We start from the raw sequence: 21,712 nt of genomic DNA on the forward strand, positions 1-21,712 counted from the left end.
TTGTCTAAGCAGCTTCACAAGTTGAATGTTGTTTTGGTTTCTCACTGCTAATATTTAATTTAGAGGCATTTTGCATAATTTATCTTTAATCATAGTAAATGCATACAGTAATAAACAATGATCTGATTTATATTTAATATTTACCTGGGTTTTATCACAGAATATTGGATTTGGTCACCACTTTATCCTCAGTCCTTAAAATAGTCTGGGTGTTCAAGAAATTTATGATGGATCATGATATATTTTGAATGCAAATCTAAATTTTCTCGTAATTAAGGCAATGTATAAAGCATGTACATAAAGAAATGTATAATAACCATTTGGAGTTGACTTCAAGTTAAGCGAATTTAAAGCAGTTTTTCCTGATCACTAAAAAAATACTGAAGTCATGAAATTGACAGAGGTTTTGCTGATTTACATTGTTAAAGCAATGCTTTAATGGTCATTGCCTTTTCATTCATTTCTTTATTCTTGGAGAACATTTTGAGTTGAGGGGAAATGGGGCCATTTAAGCCTAATGTATTGCAATGAGACAAAACACTATAGCATTTTAAGCTATAACATCATAATCCAGTCCAAGTACTGTACAGCAAAGCTAATTAAAATTTGTTTTGATGGTCGTTTGTAGAATTCATAGTCCATCACAATAGCTTTTTGTTTTCTTTGTGTTTAGGTTCTGAATGTGACGCCTAATGACGGTTTTGCTAAAGTGCATTACGGCTTTATTCTGAAGGCACAGAACAAGATCGCTGAGAGCATCCCCTATCTAAAGGTAACTCCCTCCCTTCCTGTTTTCCTCTTCTGATCCCTTTGAGTCATTTGGACACCCTTGATTATCTATTGTAGATTGATTGGCATGCACTGCTGACTCTTTTCAATGCCAAAATGTATACCCTTGGACCATGACATTCACATAGTGTGGTCCTTCAGCATAATCAAGAGTATCAGAGGTAGAAGTACCAACTATGTGAGCAGAGACTATTTGGAAAAAATTTTATGAAGAAATTCCTAAAACTGCAGTTGTTATTAGAGGATAAAATATTTTAAAATATGGACAATGTGTTAACTGTTACTTTTACAATTTAATTATACATGGAAATGACTTTGAACAGGGCTCATGGAAACCTTTACAAAGTGAGGTAACAAATGCAGACTGAATAGGTCAAATCCCCGAGCCTGATAGCCTTAAAGACTCAGATTAAAATATGCTATCATTTTTTTCTCACATAAAAATTGAAGTTCACCAGAATCACATTTGGTCTGGCTCAGGGCTCTCCAACAGAACTTACTGCCACAAAGGAAATGGTCTTTATTTGTATCCTCTGATATGGTAGCCACTAGCCACATGTACTGTTGAGCATCTAAAATGCAGCTGATGTGACTGAGGAACTGAATTTTTTATTTTAATTGTAATTTAAATAGTAACACTAGCTAGTAGCTACCATATCAGCCAGGCAGCTGATTGACTACTTGTGAACTTTAAGTAGCACTTTTGTGATCCACCTTTGTCATCTCTTTCTTTCACATGACTTTGATCCGAGATCCCAAATAGTGACCCACTGATTGCAAGTAGCTTGCATGTTCTATTCGGCCAGCATAATTCTCTTAAAAACAATTTTAATTGCTTGCCTTGGTTGAAAATCTGAACATTTTATATGAGCATGCAGATTTCTGGTGTCTCTGGAAAGGTCACATGTGGCCCACATCTCAGCACAGGAGCTGAGCAATGGTGTCTCCTTGAGGTGGGCATGCACCCCTCAGTCTGTCTTGGCTGTCACTGGGCCTCTGCAACCTGCCTATTCCCTACCATGACCCTGTGGGCATGTGGGTTTTTCTGATTTAAAGTGTTCCCCTTAGATTTCCTTTCCTATAATAAGGACCTAACAGTACTCTCCTGGCTCAGAGATGAGGAAGTGGAGGGCAGGGTTGGTTAGTTAATGAGCAATGACGTTTATTTGAGTGTCAGTCAGTCAAGAGCCCAGATCACGACTCTCCTCTCAGGAGTGATGCTTCTGTTTCATGCTGCTATTTCCCAACATTATGCAAATAAAATTTCTTCCGAGTAAAAGATAATGGGCTTCTTGTGAAGAGGCCTCAAAGATGCAGTTTTTTAGACATTTAAATATGTTGTATCTTCATCCTTCTTTTACTTTTCTAAATTCATTCTCTTGCTTTAATATTTTCTCCCTCTCTTTCTTGTTTTTACATAAATTTAAATTTCAGTTCTTTTGTGGACAGTGGCAATGGAAATCAGCTGAGTGTTTTAGGATAGGAGGTGTTTAATAAAATTAAAGATTCCAACCGGCTTTAATCCTGTTGTATGTTCTGTCAAAGATTTCATTGAAAAGTGAGGACACATTTGTTTTGAGTGGAAAAAAAAATATTATTTGCAGTTGGGTCTCTATCATTTCAAACATCTATGAGCAACTAAACATTTTGGTTCAGGGATAAAAAAGCCTCTAGATGACATATGGTCAGATTTGGAGAGCAAAATAAATGTGATAGAAACTCAGACAAAGAAATTCTTTGAGATATTGAAATACGATTGCTCCTGCAGAGACAGTTCACAAAGCGTCATACTGATTTTGTGGCGTATTCCACTGTTAATTGATGATGAATATATTGTTACGTTGAACTTTATCACCTCCTTTTGGCTTTGCATTGTAAATGTTGACCAGTAACCTAACTGCCAAACTTTAATATTGAGGTGATTTTCTGATTCTTAGAAAACATTAAGTAAATCAGTGAATTAAATCTGGTATTTAATTCTTTCATAAATACTGACACTGTCCTTTCTACAGGAAGGAATAGAATCTGGGGATCCTGGCACTGATGATGGGCGATTTTATTTCCACCTGGGGGATGCCATGCAAAGAGTTGGAAACAAAGAGGTAATGCATTCGTGAACTTTTTGTTCTCTTTAACAGAAGATAGAGGAGGGAGAAAGTATTTCTATGAGAGAGTTACAATTGAAAAAAATGTGTTAAGCATAAAGTTTTGAAGGTGGTGATTTAAACTTTTTGTAACAACCTAACAATTCTTACTAAATCCTATAAAGAATTTTTGGGATTTGACTTTTATAATTTCTTTCAAGAAAGTATCTGAATAATCATGAGTAGCCTCTAAATTAGTGTGCCTGTGTGTATATCTGTGTGTGTATCTATAGAGATAGATATTGCCTTGAAAAAATATTTTTAAAATTATGAAATGAAGAGATGTGTTTGAAATTTTTAAAATATTTTTGAGATAATTTTACAGTTTGCCTAGATTTATTTTTATTTTATTTTGGAATTTAAAAAGTAGTTATTTTTAGAATGAAGTCTTTATTCAACTGATTCCTAAGCACACTGAACCCAGTAGTTAATTGTGTAATTTACCTTCCAAAATATTAAATGCCAAGTTGAAGATGAATACCTATAGCTATAATAATGACTGGTATTGACACAGAAAATATAGTAGCTAAAGCAAATCACATGTTTTCTTTGTGATTATCCCTTTTTTTCTGAGTACAGTGTCAGCTTCTTTAAACGTAACATTTGGTCATTAATCATGACATCATACAATGTAAATTCCCAAACTCTCACCATCCACTGTGGTTCACACAACATTGCTGGGCTGTCCTTCACCATCGCATGGCTCTAGGCTGGGCTGTCCTTAGAGTCAGGGATCAAAGGCTGTAGTGAGACCTTGGCTCTTTGTAGCCATGCATTCCATATATGTAATAAAGTGACATCTAAGGATAACATAGCTTCGGGTTTCTAAAATTAATAAGAACATGGGACCATTTGGACAATTGAGGGTTCATTGGAGCAAGGGGTTTTGTGATGGGGTAATTGTCAGCTAGTGACAGGAGCCAATTTCGGGTAACAGAAATTTGGATAATTGACACTGTTTTCTTTATACATTTCTATGTGTCTATACCTTTCCCCCTCTGACCTACCGGTCAATCAACTGGAATAGAATGAGAAATGAGAGGCAGAGAAAGAAGGGAGAAGAAATTGCTGATTAGTAGTCACTTTTGTGTTCCTTCATTCTTTTAAGATGTAAATGCCTGGTACCTCCTTTGAATGAGAGGGATAAGAAAGATTTTGCTACAGTATCTAACACTTGATAAGTGTTCGTATGTGATTGCTATAAATGTAATTGTCACTAATTAATTTACCTTTCAACATCTCATGGTCCAGGACAAAGGCAGATAAAAGAAGTCTGTGATTTAGTCTCACATCTTAGATGAAAACAGCCCTTACTTCAAGGGCAAAGAATTCACTACTACACATTGTTAAGGGCTTGGCATTTGAACCTATGGGATTGTTCTATCAGCTTAATTATCATTAAGATGCAAAGAACAGCACAGTTCTTGAATTTAAAAGCTCACAAAGATTCATCCTTATAGGAGAAACAAGCCTATAGAAATCCCACGTTAGCATATTCTCCATATTAGATGTTGAATCTGAGTGACTCTCGTGCTCTGAGTTTTCATACCGGGAAGCAACCCTCCTTCATGCTCTTAAGCTCTGCTCCAGGCACGAAAAGAGAAGCAGACCCACAGCCTCTGTGCTGCAGGGGCTGACAATAAAGTAGTTTTGACTTTTCTCACGGGATCATTTCATATAGGCAGGAAGCGGGAGAAAGACCAATCATGATACTCTTGTAGCAATTCAGCCTCAGCTTGTCCCAGAATTTCTGTGACTTCCAAATCCACATTCGAGCTCTCGTCTCCTACTCAAAGTCCACAATCTACTGCCTGCCTAGTTTCTCCGCACGTTGCCGCAGTGACAACTCACTTGTTCTCCTCTAAACCACGTTTCTTCCTGGGTTCCGGCTCTCACTGGATGGTATTGCCAACTCCCAGGATCCAGACTTGAATCAGCTTAGCTCCTCCCTCTCCTGTGACAAGCCCCCTCCTCACTCCAGGCCGGTCAGGTCAGTCAGCTTCTTCGATGTCTGGCGTCCATCTCATCTTCCCTCTTGCTTGGTCGGTGCTCTAATTCCAGCCTTTGTTGCCGTCCACCTCTGTGACGGCTGCAAGAACGTGGCTGTCGGTTCCTGCTTTAGTCTTACTTTCTTCCAGGCATCTTGGGCTCAAGAACACCATGGTGCAAAATAGAAATAAAGCCCTCTTCCCAAACGATGGCATTCCTGGTTCTCCCAGGCCAGTTGAACCACCTGTTCTCATCACAAGTGTGTGTCCCATGTCCCACTGTGCACCACGCTCCAGGCAGAACAGGCTCTGGCTGGGGTCACGTACCACGGACCCCAAACATGGCCTGCGCTTTCCTGAGTTAGACTCTCTTGACATACTATTTCTATGTGGTTATGGAGAGAGAGAGAGAGTGTGTGTGTGTGTGTGTGTGTGTGTGTGTGTGTGTGTGTAAACTATACCTGGCATTAATTTGAAGTATAGTAGACATTGATATAGACCACATTTAACAAGGTGCCCAGGTATGCTTTCTGTCTATTTTAGTATTCCTGTAAAGAGGACATTTTCAGAGGATTCTAACAGCTTGATCATGGATTTTCTAGCAACTTTTATTGGGAGGCAGTCTAGATGTTTAAAAAAAAAGGAGTCTGGCTGAATTCATTGGGTCCCCTATATAATTGAAGGTATCATTGAAGATGATTTTTTAAAATTTCGAATATATCATTTCACAGTTTTGTTTCTCTGAAAGTTAAATGGCAGAGGGTATAAAACCAAGGGCCCTGTTTGATGCACTCTGAGTGTCAGAAAAGCTCTTATGGGCGGTTAAACATGCCCCTGTAAGCAAAGTCTCTTGCCCAGACATTCAGCGTGGTGAGTGTTAAGGCCAAGACTGAAATCTGAGACTTCTAACTCCTAAACTAGAGTTATAAGTTTTGCTATAATATGTATATTAATATAATATGATAGTAATATAATATATTTTCCTATAATAATTTCTTTCTCACTACTCTAACAATATGTCTAGTCCTTAAAATGAATTGCTGATGATTAAAAATCTAATGGACTGTAAGAGTTTCCTAAAATCATCTGTTGTAATTAATAATGTTGTTTAACACTGAAAATTATAGGAAACAAAATCCTAAATTTAAATTGGACAAAAATAACTGAAATAGTCAATTTAATTTCAAAGGTAAAATGCTATATTTTTTTAAATCAATCAACCATGAGCCGTTTTTAAAGAAATTACTTTATGGTTACCACTTACATGTATTTCAAGGAAAACATATAAGTGATTAGTATATACATTCTTAATTTGAGATATTATTGAGAAAGATAATTAAATAAGAAGATCCCTTGTGATAGTTTTTTTTTTTTTAGTGATACAAAGATAGAAGGAAAGAGGAATAAATTGCCAATAAATTGCCCTGGGTGATAATTCAACATATTTAGTCTTTTTAAATCTCAGATTGAGCATTTGTAAAATGGAGCTATTTAGGGTTATTGGAAAGATCAAATGAAATTACACATGCACAAGCTAGTAGTAAGCTGAAAAGTGTTACTGAAAATAGGAGCGGTTCTGCTATCACACTTGATTTTCCTAACGAAGGAAATTTTGACTTATGAATTTTAAGAGACTTAAAAGTTATTATTTCTTACATCTAAAGTAAGATGGGGTTTTATGAAGATATTCTTCTATCTTCTCACTCTGCTTGATATTAACTGCCTGTTTTCATTGATCAAAATGTGTATTTGAAATCACTCTTCAAAAGTAATCATTAGATCAGAATTAAAATAATGGAGGGGATACCATTAGGCACACTCCTAGAACCGTCTTCCAGTCTAAAGACAATGGAGTGAGCACGGTGCAGGAGGCATGTGGGGAGGGCCGCTGGGAGAGGTTATGGTTCGGGCGTCCTTTGAAGGGTACGCATGGAAGCCAGCTGTCCCTGAAAAGGCTCGTTAGTCTTCTTGGAGGCAAGTTGTATCGTGTTACAGCTAGCCTACCACCGCAAATGTTATCCCTTATGGCAGGAAAAAAACATACTAGGAACAAAAATTCCCTTCTAAAAAAATCTAATGCAGGCTATCACTCTATTTACTGCTAACTCAGAATAATATTTTCTTGCGGTCTGCTTCTTTAATGGGGGATTTATACTTCCTTACCTTGGGGCAGCCTTCTTCATGTGGACGTGAGAAGATTGTTCATGTTGCTGTCCGGGACTTCCCTGGTGGTCCAGTGGTTAGGACTCCCCGCTTCCACTGCAGGGGACACGGGTTCAATCCCTGGTCAGGGAACTAAGATCCTGCATGCCGCCGGGCGTGGCCAAAAAAAAAAACACAAAGAAAAAGTTGCTGTCCTTCTTAACATCCCAATTCAGTAAATGCAGATATCTGTGAAGAAATTATGAAAGTCATACTCCCTTCCTTTGAAAGGAAACACAGAGTTTAAGAAATGAAAGCTAAAATATAAACATAGTCCCCTTTTGTGTCTTAAATGATTTATCCACTCAGCAAAGTCCTAGAGTCTGCTGGACACTCTGGGGAGACCAGAGTGAGTGCAGTGCAGTCCTGTGTTCAGAGAGCTTACAGCCTAGGAGTGAAAATAAAAAACACACATTTATTTTAAATAATAGGTCATAATCAGAGACCCAATCAAATAACAGTATTTTTGCCAGTGTAACAGATTTGGGCACCTGACTAGCAAGCTCTTTATTTAAAAGTCGGACCTTGTTTTTAGGGACTTTGATTGTAAAAGTAGTAAAACTGCTTCGTTTGAAGTTCAGTCTTTCTGAACTCTTCCAGGCATATAAGTGGTACGAGCTTGGGCACCAGAGAGGCCACTTTGCATCTGTGTGGCAGCGCTCACTCTACAACGTTCACGGACTGAAAGCCCAGCCGTGGTGGACACCCAAGGAAACGGGCTACATGGAATTAGTGAAGGTGAGTGTTAACTTTGTTGAGTCCTTGTCTGTCTCGCCCTCTAAATTCAAAGACGGCTTCTCATGGAAAGGAATGTCAGGGAGGAGATAGATTTTCTTTCCAGTGGCATTTGCAGAAAATATGGCAAAAAGGATCTTCATCCCATCAGCCAAGAGTTTAGGTGAGATGGTGAAGAAAGAAATTTGTTGAAGAACGGATCTCAAATATTTTGGCTTTAGGACCTCTTTGCACTCTTAAAACTTATTGAGCACCCCAAGGAGTTTTGTGTGTGTGTGTTGGGGGATTATATGTATCAATATAATTTTTAGAAATTAAAACTAAAAGGAAATTTAATCTTTTAAATGACTTCTATGAAAATAAAATAATAACTCCATTACATGTTAACATCAATAACTTTAAAAAATACATTTTCAAAGCAAAAGAAGTGAAGTGAGAAGATGGGAATTGTCGTGTATTTTTACAAATCTCTTCTGGTGTCTGGCCTAATGGAAGACAGGAGGGTTCTCACCACTCTTTCACCCATACACCCACCAGAGCAGTGATGTCATATGTCAGGTAGCCTCTGGAACACTCCACTGTGTGCTCATGAAAGAATGAGCATGAAAAGAGCAAATGACATCCTGGTATTATTAAGAAAATAGCTTTGATCTCGAAGACCCCCTCAGTGGGTCTAGGGAACTCCCTAGGTGTCCCTGGACAACACTTTGAGAACCACTGGTCCTGTCTATTAAAAAAATTAGATGTAAATAGTTTTAGAAAATGTTGTGGCGGATATCTAGGATATAGAAATGTAAGTAATTCTAACAACTTAGTAGCTTAAAAAAGAAACAAAACATTGGAGGCTTTTATATTGGTAGATTAAATCTAAACTACAAGAATGTCTACTTTATTATTTTGGTACAGGCTGGTCAGAAGTTTAACTCTTGCCTTGATAAGCTCCTTCTTCTTAGAAACATTAATCAAATGGAAAGTAAATTAACTCGTACTTCCAATCATTGTTTTCTACTCAAAATGTAAAAGGTAATCATGTATCTTATGAGCTAGAGGGGCTTCAGTGGTCTGGCCTGAGAATCTAACTGCCATATGTACATTGTTCATATAAGAAAATACATTCTGATGTTCAAACAACTGATTATCCATATCCAATGTGTATTTTTCAACACCACCAGGGAATTCTCCAGTTCTCAGGGGACACTGTCTGGGTGTCCTACAAATTGAATTCAGTTCTGATTCTATCTACCTGGAGATAGATCAGAGCCCATAATTTAAGGGCTCAGTCCCAGAACACTGACCCCACTTCAGATGCCAATAGCAAGTTTAGGTTGTCACCTGAGGTTCTGACCAACAGACTGTAAAATCAGAGGTTCCCCTATGACCATCTCCTGGGGTTTAGTTTGTTAGAGTGGCTCACAGAACTCAGGACATTTAGTTATGTTTGCAAGTTTATTGTAAAGGATATTATAAAGGAAACAGATAAGCAGCCAGATGAAGAGGTACAAAGGGTGAAGTCCAGAAGGGTCCTGAGTGCAGGAGCTTCTGTCCTCATGGAACTGGGGTACACAGCCTCCTGGCCTGTGGACAAGCTCACCCACCCAGAAGCACATCAAATCTTGTGGTTCAGGAGTTTTATAGAGCGTAATCTGCAGCACGTAAGTCCATTCTCAGTGGTGGGTGGGCTGGAAGTTCCAGCCTTCTAACCACCTGGTCTTTCTGGTGACCAGCCCCATCCTGAGGCTATCTGGGGGCCCACGCTAAGTCATTTTATTAGCATAAATTCAAGTGTGCTCAAAAGGGGCTCCTTATGAATGACAAAAGTCACTCCAATTATTCAGGAAATTTCGTGGGTTTTGGGAGGTTTGGGCCGGGAACTGGAAACAAAGACCAGATATATTTCTTATATTATCCGAAGCCACCCTCTGGGTTTTGAGCGCAGATCCCTTCTAACAAAAGAATCCTAACAGTTAACAGACATGGGCACATTACTAGATCTCATTCAGTCATTAATAATAATGAGTCCAGTCTCACGTTATATGAAAGTACCTCCCAGGGCGAGGCCACTCAGGTTGGCAGGCCTCCGTTAGATCTCATAAGCTCCAAAAGTAGGTGTGGTCTTGGCAACATATGGCTTTACCCTTTCAGACATCTGGTGTAGCTGAGCTAAGAGACAATATCTTTCCCTGAGCCTCTTCGAGATGTTAATGCAATATTGGATTTCCCTCATTACATACCCTATTTATTCATCCTCTTACCTTCAGCTATTATTTCTCCTTTTCTTCATTTATACCCTAACTTTTCCACCCTTGGAAAGGACATTAAGTTTGGCCACTGTGCTGGTCTGGATTGCAGGCGGCAGTACTAGCCTAGCAAATACCTCCTCTAAGTTCACTACCATTCAGGTGGGGTAGGGTTACCCAGGGGCAAAACTCGTGGGCTGTTTGTCCCACCAGGCAGTATAGCTACATTCACTCACCTGAGAGAGGTGAGAAGGCAAAAGCAAGAGTGAAATCTAGGTGGTGGATATATAGAGGTTTCTTATACTCATTTCTCTACCTTTAAGTATATGTTTTACATTTTTCATAATTTTTTTGTTAAAGAACATCTTGTTCTTTAAGACCTATAAGACTTCACTGATCAATTTGGTTTACTTGGGGAAAAGAAATTTTCAATGAGGTTTCAATAAATTTATATTAAATGAGTCTTCCTAGACCATATTTATTCTGTATTTTATTATAAGATCAGTATACAAAAATCAATTGTATTTCTTTATACTAGCAAAAATAAACAGAAAAACCCACTCCCAAAATGAAATTAAGAAAACAATTCCATTTGCAATAGCTTCAAAAAAGAATATAAGATACTGTATTAGTTTGATACACCTTCAGTAGCAAAGTATCACAAACTAATTGTCTCACAGTTCTGGAGGCTGTAATTCCAAGATCAAGGTGTCAGCTGGGTTGCTTCCTTCCAGGGGCTGTAAGAGAATCTGTTCCATCCCTCTCTCCTAGCTTCTGGTGGTTTTCTGGCAACCTTTGGAGTTCTGTGACCTATAAATTTCTGCCATCATCTTCACATGGCATTGTCCCTGTTTGTGTATCTGTCTCTGAATTTTCCCTTTTTATAAAGGACACCCTTTGTAAAAGACACCAGTCATATTGGATTAGGGCCCACCCTACTGTCTTAATTTTAACTTTATTACCTCTGTGAAGACCCTATCTCCAAAAAGGGTCACATCCTGAGGTACTGGGGGAGTAAGACTTAACATGTAAATTTGGGGATCATCATCGAACTCTTAAAAGATACTTAAGAATAAATCTTACAAAGAAGTGCAAGACGTACACTGAAAACTACGAAATTGTATTGGAGGAAATTTCAAACCTCTAAAGAAATGGAAACACATTCCATGTTTATGGACCAGAAAACTTAATATTAAGATAGCAATATTTCCCAAGTTGACCTAAACTTTCAACACAATCTCTATCAAAATTCCACATGGCTTTTTTTTTTTTTTTTTTTATGGAAATTGACAAACTGATCCTAAAATTCGTATGGAAACACAAGGGACCAAGAATAGCCAAAACAATTTTGAGAAAGAACAAAGTTGGAGAACTTAGACTTGCCAGTTTCAAAACTTACTACATACAAATTAAAGTAATCAAGACAGTGTGATAGTTCCATAAGGATAGATATATAGATCAGTGGAATAAGAATTGAAAGTATAGAAATAAACCCTTACATTTATGATTAACTGATTTTTGACAAAGGCGCCAAGACAGTGCAAAGGGGAAAGAACTGTCTTTTTCACAGGTGGTCCTGGGACAATTGGATATCCAAATGCAAAAAAATAAAGCTACCTCATACTATACATAAAAACAACCTCAAAATGGATATAGACCTAAATGTAAGAGATAAAACTATAAAACTTGTAGAAGAAAACATAGAAGTGTTCATAACATTATTGAGTTAGGCAATGGTTTTCTTGGGTATGACACTGAAAGTACAAGTGACAAAAGACAAAATCAATTAGATTTCATCGAAACTTAAACTTTTGTGCTTCAAAGGACATGATCAATAAAGTGAAAGTAAAATTCATAGAATGAGAGGTAATATTTGCAAGTCATATATCTAACATATATATATATATATATATATATATATATATATATATATATATGATATAATGAGAACTCCTCTGATAACTCAATATAGAGACAGATAACTCGGTTAAAAAATGGGGAAAGATTTGAACAGACACTTATTCAAAGAAGATAATGAACGGCCGAGAAGCCTATGAAAAGGTGATCGATGACATTTGTCATTAGGGAAATGCAAATCAAAACCACAATATGATACCATTAACCCTCACTGGGATGGCTGCAGCAAAAAAGATGAACATTAACAAGTGGTAGCAAGTATGTGGAGAGATTGGAACCCTGGAACTTTGCTGGTGGGGACGTAAAGGGGTGCAGCCACTTTGGAAAACGATTTGGCATTTCCTCAAAATGTTAAACACAGAGTTAAGGCCCAGCAATTCTACTCCTAGGCGTATACCCAAGAGAAATGCAAACATATGTTCATACAAAAATGTGTCCCTGAATGTTCTTAGTAACATTATTCACTATAGAAAAAAAGTGACCAGTAACCCAAAGGTCCATCTAAATGATGAATGAAGGAATAAACGAAATGTAGTATATTACACGATGGCAATAAAGAAGGAAGAAGCGCCAAGATCCATGGTACAGCATAGATGAACCACGTGTTACCTGATTCTATCCATATGAACCGTCCAGAAGGCAAATCAACAGAGAGAGGAAGGGGTGAGAGCCAGGGACTGAGGAGAGGGCCTGAGGGTGAGCAACTGCTCATGAGTAAGGGTTACTTTTTGGTGTGATGAAAATGTTCTAAAATTAGAGAGTGTTGATGGCTCACAAGTCTGTGAATACACTAAAAACCACTGAATTGTAAAAAGTTAATTGAGTGAATTTTATGGTATGTGAGTTATGTCTCAATAAATCTGTTAAAAATTGGGAAACTGTGATATGTACGTTGTGGTTCAAGTATGTTGAAAACTAAACAGGTTTCTGGGGGTTGATGAAGAACACCTAACTTAACCATCAGTGAGGCAGTACAGTGAGGCAGGTTAGAGCATCTGCTCCAAAGCCATATTGCCTGGTTTTGTTGGTTTGTCTATTTCGTTTGGTTTTTCACTAAAGTATAATTGATTTACAATATTATGTTAGTTTCAGGTATATAACATCATGATTCAGTATTTTTACAGTTTGTACTCCATTAGAAGTTATTACAAGATAATGGCTATAATTCCCTGTGCTATAGGGTAAATCCTTGTTACTTATCTGTTTTATACATAGTGGTTTGTATCTCTTAATCCCATACCCCTATCTTGCCCCTCCTCCTTCCCCTCTCCCCACTGGTAACCACTAGTTTGTTTTCTGTATCTGTCAGTCTGTTTCTGTTTTGTTATATTCATTTGTTTGCTTTATTTTTTATATTCCACATGTAAGTGATAACATAGAGTATTTATCTTTCTCTGTCTGACTTATTTCACTATGCATAATACTCTCTAGGTCCATGCACGTTGCTGCAAATGGCAGAATTTCATTCTTTTTTATGGCTGAGTAATATTCCATTCTATATATATATACCACATCCTCTTTATCCGTTCGGCTGTGGATGGCAATACAGTGAAGCAGTTTAGAGCATTGGCTCTGTAGCCACATTGCCTGGTTTTGAATTTTTGGTCTCATTCCTTACTAGCTATGTGACATTGAGCAACACTTCTTCATGCTTCTGTTTCATTATCTGCAAAGTGCCTACGGAAATAGTGCTTGTTCCATGGCTGTTTATTTATTAAGTAAGTAGGAAGTGCTCAATAAACATTAGTTATTGTTATCGTTTATAATTTTAATTTATATGTTACCTTGTTTTCATAGGAAAATATTCTCTAGTTTCTAAAAAGTTAGTCAGAAAGCAAATTTTGAAATTTTATGTATTATTGAAATAATAATGTAACAGCTATCATGTATTAAATGCATATTTGTAATCATTGTGCTGAGCACTTTCGTATGTAATACTTCTCATCTTTACAACAACTCTTCAAGATAGGTGTCATTGTACCCACTTATGTTTGAGTAAGTAAGGATTAGAGAAACTCAGAAATTTGCCCAAGGCCCTATATTTAATAGGTCAGGGCTGGGATTGGAACTGAGGCCTCCTTATCCTCAAGTCCGTGCCTTCACTGGTACCTCACTGCGCCCTCAAAGTTACTGAGGTCTGCTTGTATGTCTCATGTTATTCTCCTTCTAGCCAATTAAATCTTTATTTCAAAATTCTATCTCTCTGGGCTTGATTTCAGCCCTGCCTGTTTTAAGCTCTGCTTCATCTAAGAAGAAAAAAAGCAAGTCCTGGGCGTTAATCAGAGGGTCCCCAGCAGCATAGAATCTCAGAGTGTGTGACAGCTGTGGGTTGTGATTGTAAAGTCAGCTTTACTTTACTAACTACCTTGATTTGCAGAAATGTTAATATTGTATATGTTATGACTTAAAAAAAAGTAATTTCGGGTGACCACTCACCAGTAGTGAGTGTGACAAGGCAGAACTTTCTGTATGAGGAACCCAAGGCCCAGAACCACTTAGTTGACACACACTTGCACATCAAGATTTTTTTCCATTTTCAAATTACAGATTTGCCTATTATGGATCATGGATCATCACCCAGGCATTCATATTGTAAGGTGGAAACCTTCTAGATGGGGTAGCTGCCATGTTTGGCCAAAATCCTTTTAGAATAATTACCCAGATCTGGCCCTTACGTAATGATTCACTGCCATGCATAGCACATTTTCATTTAAATTATTTTCATTGTATGTTCCAGTGAGCTGTAGAGTGCAATTTTCTTGAAGGCACAGGACAATGTTCAGTAAAATGTTATCATCTGTGTTGTTCCATTTTGTGGAATTGTCATTGTTTCCCCTTATTGTGTAGCTTGCAGTTTGGCAGTTCTGTGCACCGGGGTGTTAAGAGGCTGTGCAACTCGATGAAAGAAATTTAGAGAAAAATATCCCAGCGGAGTTTTCTCTTTTAGGCGTATGTTCATTAAAATTGAGTACTTTTTTTGCCCAAATAACAAATATGAAAACCCTAAGTGTTTTGGGGGTATTTAACATAGAAATTGAAACAAAAATAGATTAATGTCTTTGCTAGGTTATAAATAGAAAAGGGAAAAGAAATCTCTTCCAGTGAGAGGAAAGCCATCATACTTAAGAATTTTGCTATTCTTCTTTTTGAGATTAGCTTTTTGATCCAAATTATTCCATGGCTAATTTAGATGTAAACATGCATGCATTGAAACCGCTGTAGTAATATGTAGAACACAACAGCCAATAGCAACTGAAAACCATAGTTCAAAATAACCCTTTTCTATTTTTTTCCCTGCTACCTAACTCTGCATTCATCACTGGGAAAAAGGGAAACTCTTGCATGTTTTTTTTTCTGAGTTTTTCACAGCACTTGCTCTGATAGAAACATATAGCATCACAGATAAGTTTTCCTTCCTCATACGGTAGTTTTATTACAGTTGGAGAAGTGCCCAGTAAAACTTGCCAGTGTTGTGACACAGTGCGTAAGAATGATTGATTGAATGATACTCTTCCTGGCATTTTCTCTCAGACTCTGGCTTTTATTAATTAAGAAACCCGTTGTGTATGAATAATGCCACCTGGACAAAAATAGTACTTATACAGGAGTGAATTCGTGGTTCAACATTTGTATCTGTGTGATTAAATATTTGAATATTTTCACTGAACTGCTTTTGAAATGAATTGGATTGAGACAGAAGCAAAAATGTCAGACTTACAGTGGAATTAAGCTATAAAGTAAGAGGATTATCAATTTTATAGAAAAGTAAGTATCATACTATAAAGAAGTGCTGAAAGCAGTTTCTTAAGATTAACGTAATAGTTTAATCCTATTTTTCTAAATCAGACTTTCGACTTTTGGATTCCAATGATACTTTCACTAAAAATGACACTAAAAGGAGTCCAGAGAATTTACAGAATTCGATGGTTATGTGATTTAAAAATGAACTTTAGAAGCAGGTTAGTTTCGCTCTCTGCTCTGACACCTTGGGGAAGTCATTTCATCCATCTGGGCCTCGGTTTCTTTCTCTCCAAATGCAAAATAATTGCCTCAGTTCCTCCTCTCCTACGAGGTGCAAAAACAGAACAAAACACAACAAAACACCACCATCATGGATGTTCCCCTGTGTGTTTAAGTGTGAGCCCTTAATAAGAGCTGGCACTGTGCTACGAGTATAGGAGGGTCTAAGATGCCAGTTATAGCAACATATCAAAAGGGTGAAATATTAGAAATTCTTTGAATTATTTCAAATTAAAAGGTCATTTTCTTTCTCAAAGCAAAATTGATGAGTTTTCAATATTTGTCAGTTCTTCAAAAATGCCTAAAAATTGGCTTTATCTCTGGTCCACCTCGGGAGCTTGCAGTACAGTGTTTGACTTACAGACCCGGGCACTACACTGCAAGCTGCATCTGTAGGTTAGTACGCCATTTGCAGTTCCAAAATTTTTGATCAAGTAGTGTTACCAAAAGCGGGATCTGGCTGCTCACCGCTCAAGAGCTGGCATCCGGGGATGGGGGTGAGAGTGGGCCAGGTGTGTGGAGGCGGACTCCTGTCCAAAGGACAACCAGGGGCGAGAGCTTTTACAGGTGCAGGGAGGGGCTACACGCAGAAACAGCACAGGCAGCTCTGGCAGTCGTCTTGAAATTGGTCATCGGTGGTCTGACCAGCGTCATCTTGATTGGTTTAAGCGCAGTTAATTTTCAGTTCCAAGGTCGGTTTGTTCTCATTTCCTTGAGGCTAATTCTCGGAATTGTGGCAGCTCATGTCACGGCTACAGTCTGGTCATCATGTAGTTCACTTCTTCCACCTGGTGAGGGTTTCAGTATCTATAAGACAGCCCACAGGATATGGCTCAGAATATTATCTGTAGCCCTTGAGAAGGAACTAAAGGTCCTTGACTTTGCTTACTGACTAAACTGTTATTGTTTTGTCCTGTTTGACTGCTTTTCTTTGCTTCTGCATTTTCTCACTTCTCTGATTAAACGTACTCTTTGGCTAAAGTTTTTCCACAGACAAAAGGCAGGCGGAGGACATGGGGGGCACGGACCCTATATAGGGTCCTGCTCTGTTTCAGTAGGTCATGATCTGTATCTTAATATACATACACACCGATTGATGCATGTGCACATACACATTATAGATAACTTGCTTATCTGTTTATCAAGTGGTTTATTTTATATATAAACAAAAAGTCTCTGTCAGACTTGCAGCCCCCTTGAGATTAGGGACTTTGGGGTTTTTACTCCCTCCTGGCCTAGCCCGGTGCACCGTTCCCTGTGGGTAGAGCAGGGAAGGGACAACAGAACTTTATTTCCCCTTTTACCTTCCTCTGACTGAGAATGTTGGCTGGCATCCCTGCCAGTCTGGGCTAGAGTACAGGGATGTGGGTCTCCTTTGCACCCTTGTGTCCTTGAAGCCCTCAGGCTGGCCGCTTCTCCTGGCGATCTGGGCTATCTTTTTGCCTTTCTCCTAGGAGAAGAAACCCCTTTTCTCCCACTCTTTAGAAAGAGCAAAATTCAGTCCTCCAAGACTCTTCTCTTTCCCTGTGCTAGATACTTTACGCTATCCTTTCCCTTCAGTAAGGATACGAGAGACTGTATATACAAAGCGGCAATGGCCAGACCATTTATAAAAATAGAACCTTGACCTACAATCTGCAACAGCCTGCCAGGGAAACGAACCCCTTTTCTACAACAAATAAACCAGGAAGCCAGCCTACTGTAAATCAGACTGACAGGAAGCCAGATTACTATCTCCAGTGGCAATCCAGAAAGCTAAACAATAACTTCTATAACATTCTGCCCCAAATGGCCAGGACTTGATTAATAACTGACAGCTTTCCTAATTTTTGTCCCCGCTTCCGACTTAGGACCAACCAGAGAAAGTCAAATGTGCTCCGCTAACCAATCCCTAGAACACCCAGCTTCTAGACAGCCTGCCTACAGCTTCCCCAGGCCAACAGCCTCCCATCAGGCCACCCCTGAAGCCTTCTCTTTTCTCACTAGAAAGTTTTCCCACGTCTCTGCCGAAACACTGGTGATGGTGGCAGACTCCCTTGCTTGTCTGAATTAATAGCCTTTGCTTTTTTCATTTGGTTGGAATGTCAGATGTTTTCCTTTATTTTTATATTCAAACTTGAAAAACAGGAGGTCTGATTAAGATGCACTAGAACCAGCAAGAGATTGCTCCTTCAATGCAACTAATTTCCCTAGAGATTTTATTAAAATCAGTTTGCTGTGAGAGCATTGCGTGCGCTATGGTGTTTGCTTGGATTTCATAACTTCAGCTCAGTGCTCAGGAGGATGTCCCTCTACCCTGGTATATTCTTTCTAAGGCGGGGGACGCTGCTACCCACGTCTTCTCATCACAGTGTAAAGTATAGGCATGTTTTAGCGAAGATTTAAGTAAACTGACTTTAAAAAATCAGATCTATAATTCCTAAAATGATTAACTATAGCCAGCATGTTCTTAGACAATTAGGTAAAAATGGTGTACATTTTAGTAATGCACCACTATTATCAATTCATTCTGACTCCAATTTAATGCGTAAACTTGGCCTGGAATAGTCTTCGACCACATGCCTTCTCTTAATTTAGAGTCAGAACCTTTCAAAGTACATACACATCTCTGGGACTTCTCAGTTGCCAATGTCTATATTTTCTCAATTCCCTTTTTTCTTAACAGCTAATCATACACAGTTACTTACCTAATCTTGCTTATGTTAACCTGAGCTCTGTGAATTCTTGTATTATGGTTTGTTCACATGTTAAAAGCATAACTCTTCCTGACTTTTTCCATGACTATACTTTATTTTGCTGCTATAGACTTACTTGATTCCTGATCCCTTCCCATCTACTATTTGCTTTCTTAGCTGGATCTAGTTCTAACCTGAACCTGCATTAGTGTTACGAGTTACTTGTGTCCCCTCAAGAATTATATATTGAATTCCTAATCCCGTTAGTACCTCTGAATATGACTGTACTTGGAGATAGGGCCTTTAAAGAGGTAAATTTAAAATGAGGTCATTAGGGTGGGCCCTAATCTAATATGACTAGTGTCCTTATAAGAAAAGGAAATTTGGACACACGGGGGTGTATGCACACACAGAGGAAAGACCATGTAAGAACATAGAAGATGGCCATCTACAAGCCAGGGAGAGAGGATTCAAAAGACACCAAACCTGCTGACACCTTGATCTTGAACTTCCAGCTTCCAGAATTGTGAGGCAATGCATTTCCGTTGTTTAAGTCACTCAGTCTGTGGGATTTTGTTATGGCAGCCCTAGCAAACTAATGCATTAGTGACTTTCCTTACTTAGCAATCTGCAACATTTCCTAACTGCCTAAGCAAAAATGTTTCTCTGAATGGGCCTATTTTCCTCCATAGAAGAAGATATTTAAAGCTCAGTTGGATGAATTCTGTTTGATTTAGGACAAAATTAAAGTGATTTTATATCAAGCTTCAAGCATCATAATCAATTTTATTGATTATGGAAAGTGTATAGGCCAAGAGGCGAAGAGAAATTAGTTGACAATAAATCAATATATGGATTACCAGAGTTTCGTTTAAAATGTAAGCTATGATGCTGAGAATTCTTTCTTCTCTCTCGCCACTACCTTTCTATCACATGAAACATCATTGCTTTGGTGATCTTTTGCAGACACATTTGAGGGACTAGTAAAGACTTTTGCAGGCCAATAGGATTTTGTTTCAAAACTTCACTAGAAGGTTGAATTATATATTACAAGATCCTTCTAGTTTAAGAGAAAAGAAGGTAAGCGGTCGAAAATAATCAGCTGTTAGAGCTGTCTAGAAAATATGAATGAGGAAGGGTTAAGCAAAACTGTACACACTCATTTACCACCTCCCACACGAAACCTCACGTAAATGGCAGCAAAATAATAAAAATGGTATAAACCCACAAGTTAAAAAGAAAAACAGGAGGGAGACAATAACAGATGAACAATGTCAGCATGTTTTTTGGAAATGGAAAAGAGAAGTAGCTAACTTAACAGATCCAAGAAAGCTGAGATGGAAGTAAGTAATTACAGAGGGACTTCCCGAAAGAAGAAACTTGCTACTACAGCAGTTAAAGAAAGTGTATGGCCTCCAAAAATAGGGTTGTCTATCCTGACATTTTAAGGTGCCCTGTGAAAACACTGGTTTGACGATACACCCATCAGTGAGGCCTGTCAGTCATAGGTCCTGCCCTTTCCCATAGCGTTTCCAATCAGTAACTCAGTTCCATAGGACTCGCACCCAAGGATCACCACACATTGGAGAGACCCTTCAACATGAAAGAAAATAAAACAAAAATGGAAAGAATGCTGTAGTTCAGGGGAAACAAAATTGGGGGAGCAAATGCCAACTTAATATCTCTAATATACTCGAAGCAATAAGAGAAGAGAGTGTAGCCATGAAAAAAGAATAGGATGCTACAAAAAGGAACAGTCAAAGACACGGGACTCTCAGAAATTTTATGATGTGATTTGCAGAAATAAGAATTTAATAGCACTATTGGAAACTAAGTCCAGGGAATCTCCCAAAAGAAAAAACAAAAAGACAAAAATGGAAATAGGAAAGTTTTGAAAATTAGAGGCTCAATTTAACATGTCTAATGTACAAACAAAAAAATTTCCAGGAAGAATAGGAAAAAAAGATGGAGAAGAAATTATGAAAGAAATAATACTATATAGTCTAGAACTGAAAAATGTGAGCTTCCGTATTGAGGGGACCACTAAGTGTTCAGCACTTACACTAACGCACGTTTCCACAAAATTTCAGGAAACCAGAAATAAAGAGAAGATCTTAAAATTCTCATCATTATCATCATAGCTCTATCCATATATAGCACCGTTACTTTTAGCACATTTAATCTTCTTAGAGACTCCTGAGGGAAGTAGTAGGATTTTATGCTCTTTATAAGTGAGGACTCTTAAGGCCCAGGGTGGTTATGTAACTTGCCTGACAGCACACAGCTAATAAGTGGCACAGTCAGATTTTCAAACCAGGCAGCCTGCCTCCCATGCTTTACACCCCTAACCACTGCACTGTGTTGACTTTTATAAAGCTTCTAGAGGGGAAAAGAAAAAAAAGAATCCAAAAGGCATCAGATTTCCCAACAGCAGCACTACATGTTATATAACACAATGGATCAATGCTTTCAAAAGTCTATGTAGAAATTATTTACTACCTAGAATTCTGTACATAGCCAAGCCTTCAATCAAGTGTAAGAATAGCTTCAGATAAGTCAGAAAGACAAAGACCAAAACCATATGATATCACTTATATGCGGAATCTATAAAACAACACAAATGAACATATATACGAAACAGAAGGAGACTCAAAGGCACAGAAAACAGACTTGTGGTTGCCAAGGGGGAGGGGGTATAGGGGAGGGATGGATCGGGAGTTTGGGATCAGCAGATGCAAACTATTATATATAGGATGGATAAACAACAAGGTCCTACTATAGAGCACAGGGAACTGTATTCAATATCTTGCGATAAACCACAAAGGAAAAGAATATGAAAAAGAATATATATATATATGTACACACAGGTATAACTGAATCACTTTGCTGTACAGAAGAAATTAATACAACATTGTAAATACTTCAATAAAATTTTTTTTAAAAGAATAGCTTCAGATATTTTTAGAAATTCAGTTTTACCTGTGGTGTGTCCTTTCTCAAGAACA

The 21,712-nt window shown here is 38.1% G+C and overlaps 1 protein-coding gene across 5 annotated transcripts in view; it reads left to right on the forward strand.

Moving 5' to 3' along the window:
* ASPH (aspartate beta-hydroxylase) overlaps window positions 1-21,712 on the forward strand; it is a 268,977-nt gene that overhangs the window by 180,515 nt on the left and 66,750 nt on the right. For all 5 annotated transcript variants that reach the window (XM_057532092.1, XM_057532093.1, XM_057532090.1 and 2 more), the window contains 3 exons: window positions 674-772; window positions 2,802-2,891; window positions 7,724-7,861. In XM_057532092.1, the coding sequence (XP_057388075.1) occupies window positions 674-772; window positions 2,802-2,891; window positions 7,724-7,861 (327 nt within the window). The remainder of the gene's footprint in view (window positions 1-673; window positions 773-2,801; window positions 2,892-7,723; window positions 7,862-21,712) is intronic.

This window comes from Balaenoptera acutorostrata, chromosome 17 (genome assembly GCF_949987535.1).
Source record: "Balaenoptera acutorostrata chromosome 17, mBalAcu1.1, whole genome shotgun sequence".
NCBI classification, from domain to species: Eukaryota; Metazoa; Chordata; class Mammalia; order Artiodactyla; family Balaenopteridae; genus Balaenoptera; species Balaenoptera acutorostrata.